Consider the following 12,707-nt stretch of genomic DNA (forward strand, 5'->3'; position numbering starts at 1 on the left):
TTAATTTCATTTGAGAAGGTGAATAGTTTAATGTTCTAACTCCCTAGTAAACCTGAAAATAAGTAATGCTCTTGCCTACATTTACACAGTATGTTATCTGAATGAATGAATAAATGCACACATTTTAAAATGTTTTGTAAATCTGACTTAATAAATATGAACCCAGAGTTTGGGTCTCCAACCCTGGTCTTAACTTAACATTTTGTTCTTATTCATTCCAACCATGCTCAGAGTTAGTTTAATGAAACTGTTAATAATAATTAGATATATTTTTAGTTAGTATTACCAAAGTGCAGTAATTCAGTCAATACAAAATACAATTTAAGGCAATACAAAAGCACATGAGGACTGGAGAGGTCTAGGTGAAAGAGAGCTGGAGACTGTATGTGGCAGTGGTGATAAAAGTCACAATTTAACTATCTTGAGATTTAAAGGTTCCTATAACAACTAAAGCATTGGGATCTTGTATGTGCCTCTCATATGTCACAGGTGTAATGTGGTTTATATTATCCAGTTAGTCATATTGCTGGTATTTTTCCTCTTGTGTTTTACAGTCACATTGCTGGACTCCATGTCTGCCCTGGGAGACCTGGGATGGAAGGCCTTTCCAGAAGAAGGGGTGAGTGTCTTCAGATATTTCTTGCCCTGATCCCATTGAACAGCCTGATGCACATGTTTTTTTAAGCTTTTAATTCTATAAAAGGATTGTGGAAACGGTGCTTGAATAAAGAGGTTTCACTGGTAAGAAGAAGCAGTATTGCTCTCCTATAGAAAACCTCTCTATATGTGAGCATTGCCTGTATCTTCTCATACACAACCTTCTATATTGCTGTAAGGATTTTTAAAGGTTTTAAACTGTATTATTTAGTACACAGTACCTGTATCTCAGTGATCTGGGTTTGTAAATACTTACATCTAATACATCTAATCAGTTTGTATGTTTTTCCCCACTTAAGTAAAAGCCATTTAAAAGACCTGCCATTATCATGTGTAGCATTTCCTTTAATGGTATGGTAATTCAGAGCTGTAATAGACATGAATGAACTGTAGTTTAATAAGTACTGCATATATTTCTTACTGGAAATTAGAGGAATATTCTAGAAAACCAGTGTGGTCACATTGCTTTGGGGCAAAAAAAAAAGCATGGAACTCGCTGTGCTAGATAATATAAATAGATTCAGCTGCTTTTCTACCTTGATACAAGAACTGATGACCGATTTCACCTGACAGATACATTGGCACTCTGAGATTTCTAGCAGATGGGGGAGCATTTTTCCGATCTGTAAAAAGACATAATGTTTGATTATTTTGACACTTATTTTTTTTTTTTTATATTCAAAACCCAGGGACCAAAACATAGTGTTAAATTGGCAAAGCAGTCCCTAGCATAAGCATTACTCAATAAAATTAACATCAAAGATATATCCAGTAATCCATGCCCTTCATTTGAGCAGCATAGATTTTAGGGGCTCATACATAGCATAAACACAGCATGGGGTTTAACAGCTGCAGGCTACGAAGAAAAAAAGCATAATCTTTTTATGAGTCGCCCACAGTGGCTTAAAAATAATCAAGTTATTAAGATCCATGCTTAGCTTTGGAGATGCACACAAAAGAAAAAAGAAAAGTTTGGCTTGAAAAGGCCTATTTAAATATATACAGGGAAACTGTCTAGATCAATTTCAAATAGCTTCACATTACCAACTGTGTAAAGCACCCGGAGTAAAATGTTTATGAAACAAATTCATTTGAATTGATGTAGTCGAAATGCAAAACATTGAAATGTGTGTATTAGTAACAACAATAAAAAAAGAAGCTGAAGTTGGTAACTGCATGTGTTTCATGTGTTGGGCTTACTCTCGATATTACATTAATGTACATAAAATGTTTGGATTTTATAGTTCTGGTCAAAATTTGGGCTTTGTAATAGCCAACTGTGATGTTTTTTTTTCCATTGGTCATGCCCTGACAGGGCTGGGTGTGGTTTATGCCTGCTTACCGGGTTATCCACAGTTTCAGTTAGAGCTGCATTAGTCCTTCTTACACTTACACAATTCTGCTCTTTTGGAAGTGGACATTTTGTGTAGAAAGATGGGGATTATGGGGGGGCAAACAGGCCATAATACATTGGATTGGGTGCATACTGTTTTGGTTCACAACTTCGCATGCATACTAAATCGCTTTGTGTGTGTAGTACACATACAAACCGATATAGTACATATACGCAAACTGATATAGTACACACACAAACCAATACAAACCAATCTAGTATGCACACAAACCAATATAATATGTACAATTACACACACAAACCAATGCATTATGTCCTGTTTGTCAGTGTGTTTTGGAGGAAATGTATAGGCTCTCTACCTGTCTTAGTACGGGGGTCATAGTGGTGTGTTGATGACTGTGGGAGGGGACAAAAGACAAAAGTGGTGATTTCAGACAAGGAACAATACATAGACTTTAACTACTAAAGGATGAGCTAAGATTGATCGACAAAAAAAACGTGAAGAGTTTTTAACCTGGGGGATTTACAGCAGCATGCTGAGATGTGCTGGAGATGAGAACCTTTGTTATCTCTGTAGGGGTCCAGGAGACAGACAGACAGACGCACACGCACACACCATTTCTGGGTTTCAGGGGAAATTATCTTCATATAGATGCCCAGGGTGCCTCCATTTCTAAATGTAGCATTTGTTAGAGTGAAACAAATTTTGAAGAAAATGCCTGCAGAACTAATGGTCTATAATATGAACCCCTCTAAAGCTATGGTAAATCTAAAATTATTTAAGTTCTATGCAAGTGAAGATGTTTTATATTTGTATTTAACATGGTGATATCACTTTTGAAGCATTAGTGGATTTGGCTTTAAAAAATAATTCAATGTATAGGTAACAAGTCTTGTGTTTTAATTATAGGGGATTATAAAGTTCACCCTTGACTCTTGGTTTGGGGATGGCTTAATTGCTGCGGGAGTGAGAGAGAGAAGGAAAACATTCCCATAGTGTCACAGTCATCTCCAGTGGGTATTTGTCTTAGTGAGTAAAACCTCTACCACTTAACCCAGCATTCGGGCCAAACAGATCAGTCCAGTGGCAGATGGGGCTGGCTTTTATTTGGCCAGTTCTGAGACAGTCCAGTGTGTGAGGTTGGATTTGTATGAAGGATGGGGTTAAACAATATAATATGTTTGAGTTGAAAATAAAGCAAGCTTTCTTGGGAATTTAAAACCAATTATGCTTAAGTATCTTTAACTACCGGATGATTGGAAAGTTAAATTAAGTTAAACCAATGAAGGGTTTAACAGAACTTCTGATCTGACGTATTTTGGCTTCAAAGCAATCAAGTGTCTGAAATGTGATTGCAGTATTGAGTGCGGTTTTGCGGATGAAGTTTTTTGACTGATTTTTCCATTTGGGATCCTAATTAAAGATCAAACATTGCTAACCCCATGCTAGAAACAATGATAGAAACTTGCTAAGCTTTTCAAGCAGAATCCTTTCCTTGTATCAATAGTGTGTGTGTGTGTGTGTGTGTGTGACGGGGGACGGGGGGGGCGTTGTGTGCCTCACATAAACATTGATTTCATGTGTTTGGGTAAATTAGTCTTTAATCAAGGGAGAAGAATACATTTTCATTGATGGTTATTGTACTGAATTATTTTTACAGATACTATAATCCTTTTCCTTTGAGATTTTTTTAAATAAAAGAAAATGCTATCAAGCATTTATTGTTACCGTCATCAGTATTTTGTATTGTGAATTTTGTACACTGCTCAATGCATTTATAAAAGTTAAGTAAAAGCTTTAGACTTGCAATCTAGGAACTATTGGGTTTTGAGATTCAGAGGAACATATGAATAAACACATCACAAAATTTAAATTTTTCTCTCTGTTAACAACTTTCTACTGTAAAATTATTCCCTGATTTATGTCAAAAGAAAGCAGACAAACAATTTTCCATGTAAACAAACTTACTGAACCCTGCAAAAACTATTATTGAATCATACAAAAAATAATTCTGATGTTCTTATATACTGGCCTAATTGTATTTACAATATGAATCTCTTCACCATAGAAGGTAAAATATGTAATGTATTAAACTACACAAGGGTTGTTTTTCTGCACATTTTTATTTTTGATAAGATTAGCCACCCCCACATTATACATAAATTATGCTCCTGTCAATACATCAAGTCTTGAGGGTGATGAAGGTTAAAGTTTTCCAAAGTGTAATTCTGCCTAGAAATGTTTAACACGGTTAATGGCGGGTGGGCAATTGCCTGTAGATCATTTGATTTGTAATAGGATATTTGTTTATTGCTCAGTAGTAGTATGATCTTAAAATGACTTTCTCTAAACTTACAAGGTGGTCTCTTGTAGATTTCCATCTTAAATTAGATTCACATGAAGATATCTCTGCTTTTTAATTTGCCAAATCTCCTTTTCTAGAACATAATATTTTTTTTACATTATAATTTATGCAAAAAGTATCATCAATTACGTAACAGCACAGAAGTGAAAGCAGATGGTGCAATACTGCTCTCCAGCTCCTTACCACACACAGACAGTTAAAGTGTCAGTTTTTCATCCCAATATATACTATTTTTTTTTATTGTTTTTGCTGCTGCTTCCTGTCAGTGAGACAGTTGTCATAAGTATAGGAAATTCATACTTTTCAGTGGAGACTGGTGGGGGTGGATAGAGAAACAAACATCATTGCCCACAAAATCAATTTTTTTTGTAGTAATCGGTCAGTATAATAATTGGTGTGTTTTGTATTTTTCCTCCTACAGTGGGAGGAGATCAGTGTGATGGATGAGAGGAACACGCCCATGAGGACCTACCAGGTCTGTAACGTGATGGAGGCCAACCAGAACAACTGGTTGCGAACCAGCCACATCCCGCGTGACAGCGCCCAGCGGGTCTACATCGAGATCAAGTTCACGCTGCGTGACTGCAATAGCCTGCCAGGAGTACCAGGCACCTGCAAGGAGACCTTCAACATGTACTACTATGAGTCCAACAATGGCAACCTGTGGTTCATAAAGGAAAGCCAGTATGTCAAAATCGACACCATTGCAGCGGATGAGAGCTTCACTCAGGTGGACGTCGGGGACAGGGTGATGAAGCTTAACACCGAGGTGCGGGATATCAGCAACCTGAGCAAGAAGGGCTTTTACCTAGCCTTCCAGGACGTGGGGGCCTGCATCGCCTTGGTTTCTGTCAGGGTGTACTATAAGAAATGTCCCCTGACTGTGCTCAACCTGGCCCAATTCCCTGACACCGTCACGGGTGGGGACTCTGCCCTGGTGGAGGTGCGGGGATCCTGCGTCAACAATTCGGAGGAGTTTGACACGCCCAAGATGTACTGCAGTGCTGATGGGGGTTGGCTGGTGCCCATTGGCCGCTGCGTCTGTAAACCTGGCTTTGAGGAACGCAAGGAGATCTGCCAATGTGAGTCCTTGGGTGTTATTCCTCCCTTACAAAAAGGGCTTGTAATTGTGCGGGGGCGTATGTTTTTTGGCCATAGATATTATTTTCTAGTAATGACTGCTTTTTGTGCATCTTTTGTGATATGACTTGGCATTTATCGCATTGAAAATATAGGAATGTACAAAGTTTTTTTTTTTTTTTTTTACTTAGTGTGGTGGAACACTTGCAAAAAAAATCTACTTTACTGAAGACACCCACAGAAAAATACAGCAAGTTAAATGCTGGAGGGGTGTGATTAATAATTGTTAAAAATAGAACTAAGTTAATGAAAATAGATGGATGGGATGTGTTCTTTTTTGTTGTAGTATCCCCATGTTGCCCAGTTAATGGCTCTCTGGAGTATATAGAGGAATTGTAACCAGTGTTCTGAAGCATGGTGCAGCAGCCTTCTGTAAATTGAGTCACTGAACAGTTACAAAGCTCTGCTGCAGGTAGGAGATTATTGTGATCTCAGATTTCTTAGATGCTAGGTGCTCTAGTTATTTGTTCTTGACAAAAACATTTGCCTTGAGCAAGCAGAGCGGTCGATTTGGTATAAACCAAGTGAGTGTACTTGGAAAATGAGGGCTGTGAAGGGAAGAAAAATAGCTGTCACTTGATGCTCGGCAACATAAATTTCACATTCGGTGTTGTTGTTGTTCTAGTTTGTGAATATCAGCTAAGCTAAAGGAATGTACAATGACTTTGGAATTGTCAAACATGGATTAATCTATTGTTTTAAAACATGGTGTATTTGTAATTAATTGCAGTGAACAGTAAACCCTTTGCTTGGAGTTAGATGCAATCAAACTAATTTATTTTTTAATTAAGATCAAAGTGCAGGCTCATTGCACTTTGATATCACTAGTTTACTCACTGTTTTTAAACTGAAAAACTATCTAAAAGAGAGAAGAAAGCGTTACACTTTGCACAATAGCTCCTGGGTAGAGTTAGTGTTGTTATAAAAGCTATTTTCTTCTGTTTTTTTTTGTTTTTTTTGTCGAAGAAATGCAATGTGTGACTTTGAGGGATAGCAGCAATTTCAGGATGCTAAACCTTGCAGCACATAACTCATGGACATGGGAGAGGAATGGCTAACTTCAAATGATTGAAATAACTGTTGCTTCTGTGGTTCATTCTGCAAACTCTCAGATCACAAATTGTGTGTTTACTTGGCTCTAGGGCAGGTTCCTGTGGGCCCAAATAGCTTGGGAACAAAACACCATGCTTTGCTGCAGAAGCATGTCACATTACATTTTTACCATGAAGCGGAATGGAAATAAAATACAAAGTGTAAACCTGAAGCAGATTTAGATGGATACCTTAAGGCTGCATGGTTGATATGTTTGGGAATCTTGATTCTGTTTCCCTTGAAATACATCTCTGACTCAATATTAGATGGTTTCTCTGAGAAGGCATTTAACCCTCTTCAGTTGTAATTGTGATAAGAGATACAGTGCAGGGTCAAGCAATAGTACATGGAGAGCAACTGCTCTTTTGAGCAGTGCAAAAGCTAAATGAAATTTGGTTTAGTGGGCTCTTGGATGGGACAAACAAGTTATTATTATTTTTATTTCTTGGCAGATGCCCTTATCCAGGGCGACTTACAACATAAGTTTGTGCTAGAACATGTGTGTCCAGATTGTTCTCATCCTGCTTGACCAAGAAATCACGGTATGGTGATTGTAGTAATTGTAGTAATCTAAACATATATTGGGGTTATGGCCACATCTTTAGCTTTTCCGAGGAATTGTATATCAGTGTTCACAACAATGGGGTAATTAACCAAAGCTAGGAAGTCAAAACCAAAAATTTGTATAAGTTCTAGCCTACCTGTGAGCCATCCTTGGTTCAAATTAGTTACATTTCCAACATACCACCTCAAAGGTAACCCTTTAAAATCAGATCTTACTGTCAATGGGATAGTTATTTAAAGGTAAAATCAGGAAAGAAGAACAAAATGCACAAAGGCGGAGAAAAAAAACTGTCACTTCCATAGCATCCAATGAATAAAGGCATTAACATGATTCACTGTATTATTATGCTGCCTTAGGATATAATGAAAACAATAGATATAGGCATACTGTCAGCATTGGGGCAAAGGTCAGGGCCTATCAATCAACAGTTATCTTTCACTGTCAGCAAAACTAATAACAGAGCCGACTGCACATTGGTAGTGTTTGTGTTGATCTGGGGTACAGGAATACAGATATGAATAAGGCTAAATTGTACTAACCCAGTGAATTGGAGAGACAAGAGACAAGCAAGAGGTAAAGGCCAAAGAACATATCGGAGGCAATATCCAGCTTTTTAACCCTCAAACAGCAGTAACCTGGCATGCCTTATAAAAAGTAATGTTGCCATGTATGTTTCAGAAGATGTTCCTTTTTACCCCTAGTTCTCCAGCTTAGCTTTTTCACTCACTTCATCCTTGTAGATGTCCTAAATACAAAATAGAAGAGTAGAGTTGTGGAGGACTTTCATTACAGCCCGTCACCGTGTTTCATTGGTATTTATTAATAATAGTCGTGCACAGTATATTGCAACAAGATATGCCTCATCTGTCAATCAGTTGTCAAAGTCAGATCCATTTGAAATTATATCATAGTAGTAGTTAAGCTAATGGAAGATGTCTGTTAATTTTATCAGATTATACGGTTTTCGTGGAAATCGCAGCATAGTGTATCAGCAGCTAGCTTGAAATTCTTTTGAGATCTATTATAAAAATACTTGCAGTAGTAATCCGATTCTAGGTATTGCACAGATACAAAGGAGCTCAGGAGGAATTTCTCAGTTGTATTATCTGTTCTGCACATGGATCTGCTTATGTTCTCACAGCCATATTGTAACCGTTACAAAATGGTTCATTTAATTTAATTGCTTCTCATTGTTAGTGTTGCTGTAAACAAATGTTAAAAAAATAATAATCTGAGAATAATGAAATCAATAATACATTTTTGTTTGATATTATCAGATCAATTTCTTCCTTTGCTTTCATGAAATTAAATGAATAGGCTATATTCTCCCAATATCTACCTTGGCTATAAAATGAATTGTTTCAGAACAGTTATTTAATTTCAAGTCTTGTTTACCAGTAGCACCTTCAACCTGAATGAACTGAGGTGTGAGCTGTGCTGCTGTTGTCAGCGTGGGGTTACAGGTTAATTTAAATTAATGGTGCTGATGCCGCTTGCCATTGCTCCCCCCTGCAGGGCGTTTATTGCAGCCTTGGCAGCCAGTTACAATCTGTAATGTAGAAGTGATGTTGTTGAAGGGAGAGTGAGGAGACGGCGGTACAGTAATCCCAGAACAGGTTTGAGAGTGCCATAGTGGCTCCTTGTGTTTTGCATTGGTACCGAGCAAGTGGGAGGTCATTATGTTTCTCATCCCAGAACAGCAGGCATATACTGTGTGCCAAAAAAAATTTGATGTAGAGGGGAAAAAAAAAAAAAACTGCTGGAGTTTATTTTATACTGAAAATGCACTTAAGGATGGAAATCCAATTGAGAGGGCATTCTAGATAAATTACCACGATCAAGGTATAACATACTATAATTGTACTGTAGCTGGGCCATTTAACCATAAACTTGTATTTTTTTTTTTTTTTTATCCCTGCCACTATCAACATTGTCACACATTTCAATGTATATCTATTATAGTTCTCAGATGTTTTTGCTCTCTAATACATTTCAAGATCAAGTAGGTTTCCAAAAAAGTATAACCATACAACTCCCTGTGTTGCTGCATCAATTTAAGTATCGTCTGTCAATGTTCTTTTGATAAATGACACTTGACATCTTTTATTACAGTGTAAGGTAAAAGTCCTTACAAAAAAAAAAAAAACAGTGGTTGCATGGCTTCTCTCTACAGTGTAATCTTTGAAATCTTCAAGAATTCCAACAAACAAATAGTTCTTTAACAAAAAAAAATGTTCCTAGTATATCTTTTATATAATTATTTAAGACTTCAGAGGGCATACCAGGGCAACTCCAATTTGAAAACCACTATGCATGAGAAGAGATCTTAAAACACTGTGAGATTGGGCCTTTTACGGTTAAGAAAATACAATATAAAAGGTTGTCAGTATGTGAACTATGGAAAGGAAACTGGTACTAGACCAACTAAAGATGCATATTGGGAGGTCTATTTCTCAGAATTCCACTACTAGCTCCTTATAGTTCAAAATGTATATGACATGTTGCCTTATTGGGGTGTGGTGGGTGTCTAATTATGAATAGGTTAGCATCCAATGTAAGTAAACGTAGTCATTCATCAAATTGCTTTTGTGTTAGTATTTTTTTTTTTTTAACACAATGCCAGCTCCAACTTTAGCAAAAACCAAAAATGAAAATGACTACCATATTTCCCATTAAACAACTATCTCGTGTGACTGTGTGCGGCTTGTTCTGTAGTGCATTTCCAGGCCTGAATAATCATGATTTTGTGGTCTCTAAAAGCAGTAACTGAGCCCTGTTCTTAATATATTCTGTTTTTTAAGAATGTCTTATACATTTCTGCTTATTTTGGTAACCTCAACACATCCCCAGCATATTGGGTAGTTCTCTTTGCAATGTGAAGGATATATTTTTTTAATAATAATTTTATTTTTTGATGAAATGGCCCGAGCTTGGGTTCCAGTTGGACTGGAGATGAAACATTGACTTTGGTAACTGAAAATGAAAAGTGATTTTTGGATATTTAGAACCCCTTCTTATTGCTGTGCTGCTTGATTTTAAAACTAATTACAGAAAAAAGAGAGAGACATAGTCAAGCATTATAAATGGGCCTGTTAATTAGGGTTCCATTAAAAACACCTCAGATGCTCGTGTAGCATTTTGCTCTCCCAGGAGAGGTATGGATTCATGCCTTTTAAGACTCAAAGTATACCACTCTGAATGCTTCTCTATAAACAAAAGGTCACAGCCTTCAGAGAAAGGTAGACGTCATACATAATTTCGATCCAGGAAATCTCCTGAGTGATAATGGATTTGAATTTCAGTCTGTCAGGATTTCGGTTCTGTGGTAGGTGCTAATGGACTTTTTTTAGACTCATTAACAAGACCTGGTTACTGGTTTGATTGAGTGTCACATTCAATTAAGGTTTTTTTTTTTTTTTTTTTTTTTTTTTTAATATTCAGGATTCCAGTCTTTTTTCACTTTCACTTCCATTGCTCAGTTGCCACCAGGTTATCTCCAAGAGACCTCTCTCGGTTTTTAGAGTGTACTCTGTTTAAATATTAATATTTCTTCGATGAAAGACTTGTTGAGAAGTGCAAAAATGGAACAGGTTGTTTTTAAAAGTCATTAAGCAGTTATGCAAGTCATTTGATCATTGAGTAAAATGGTCTATTTATTTGGAGTGCTATTCCATTCCAGGAAAATTTATTCTTCTTGTACATCATGTGTAGTGTCACTTGTGGACTATTGCTTCTCTAATAATTTTGTTGCAACACATGCTCAAAACACAGATTCGGTATAGCTTTATTCCAGCTGTGTCCTGAGGGATACTATTGAAAATTCAGCAGAAGACTCAAATGGACCTTTCTTGGTAATGAAATTTTAATGACCATATGCACAGTAATGTTGCAGATCTTTGTAAAGTTTAGTTTATTGTGTGGTTTGACTAGATAACTCAATTTAGCTAAAAGCTAGTTCACAATGAATCTGGGCAACAGTGCAGATTAAATCGTAAAACACTGTGATCAAGAACAGCAACTCTCCAGGATAACTGGGCTCAGGGGACCATCAGAATAGATCAGATAATAAAACATTGTACGACCATAAAATCCAGGGACAGAGATGTAAAGAAAAATAATGAGTATTGAATTCAATCTTGTCGGCAAGGTAAATGAGTCTTTAAAAATGCATATTGATTTCTATAAACCGATGAGAGAATATTATTTATAGCCAATTTCAAAATGAAACTGCAAATGAAGCAGAAAAAAAAAAAACATTGAAAGGAATATTGCGGATGAGATTAAGGCTTTCCTTTCCCCATAAGTCTTGAATGGGGAAAGGACAATGTTAGCAGAATGTCCTTGGTAAATGATGACAACAATAATAATAGAAATCTTAACTATGAACTGTACAGTGTTTTTGAATAATTATACTGCTGTTTTTATTTGAGCATACATAAGTACAAAATAGTTTAGTGGAAAGAACTACACTGTGTGATGAAACCTGGCATAATTAATACACAATTGACTTTGATCTGTGGACATTTTCAGTCTGTTTATCATACAGAAGCTTGAGTATATGGATATTTGAATCCTACTGTTTGTTCACACTGTGTGTCTTTAACTTGTTAAGGTCCATCGTTGCAGCTGTGTGGGTTCCCAGTGATGCACACAATCCTTGCACCTAGGCATGGAACAGCTTGAGAAGATAATGAACATGTTTAATACCAGTGCCAATACTCTCCCAGGAAGATTTAATTGGCAAGTCCTGAGCCTAATTCACAGAATGCATCTAGGCCATCAGAAAGCTTTATCTCTTTCTCAAGGCATTTTGGGCCTTTTCTTATCACAGGCAGGTCCTTGCGTATCAGCAATGCAGACCTGGACTGGACTGTGCTGAAAACGTGGGGCAATGGACTATCCAGTACATGAATGAAAACCCACAGTTTGCCCTAACTACTGCAAATATGTTGGCCTCTCTGTGAAGTACTGAATCCATTCCCTGTATAGGAATATTACACTGGACTGTGATGCACCATCTCTTGCATTCACTACATCCAAGATTTGTATAGGAAGATAAATCCTCACCCAGCCAACATACAGATGGGTGACAAAGGGAAAACCAACATATATATATATATATATAATATATTTCTTGGCAGACGCCCTTATCCAGGGCGACTTACAACATAAGTGCAAAAATACAGAGAAGTACAAGGCATCAATCATTACAAATTCAACTTAGCTAAAACGTAGCAATTCAAAATAATACATTTTACAAATTCCAGATTCTAAGAGTCTCTGGAACTCTACTGGAGGGATGGAACACCATTCTGCCAAATATATTCCGTCATTTGGTAATTTGATGGTGGTGGAGAGCACTGTCTAACACGTTGGTCCTATATCTCCCATAGGTGTTCAATTAGGTTTCTCCTTTTAATTTGTCACCCGTCTGTATATTATAATCTTTGGATTAAGAGATTAATTTTTGCAGATAAATAAGGGTAAGCTGTATTAAATATGAAGATAAAAACTTTACTATTTTGTTTCTTTT

The 12,707-nt window shown here is 36.8% G+C and overlaps 1 protein-coding gene across 1 annotated transcript in view; it reads left to right on the forward strand.

Moving 5' to 3' along the window:
* Positions 1–12,707, forward strand: part of epha4b (eph receptor A4b) — a 110,352-nt gene that overhangs the window by 13,584 nt on the left and 84,061 nt on the right. The window contains exons 2-3 of the mRNA XM_066708978.1: positions 555–619; positions 4,799–5,459. Of these exons, the coding sequence (XP_066565075.1) occupies positions 555–619; positions 4,799–5,459 (726 nt within the window). The remainder of the gene's footprint in view (positions 1–554; positions 620–4,798; positions 5,460–12,707) is intronic.

The sequence above is a fragment of the Amia ocellicauda genome, chromosome 7 (genome assembly GCF_036373705.1).
Source record: "Amia ocellicauda isolate fAmiCal2 chromosome 7, fAmiCal2.hap1, whole genome shotgun sequence".
Taxonomy (NCBI): domain Eukaryota; kingdom Metazoa; phylum Chordata; class Actinopteri; order Amiiformes; family Amiidae; genus Amia; species Amia ocellicauda.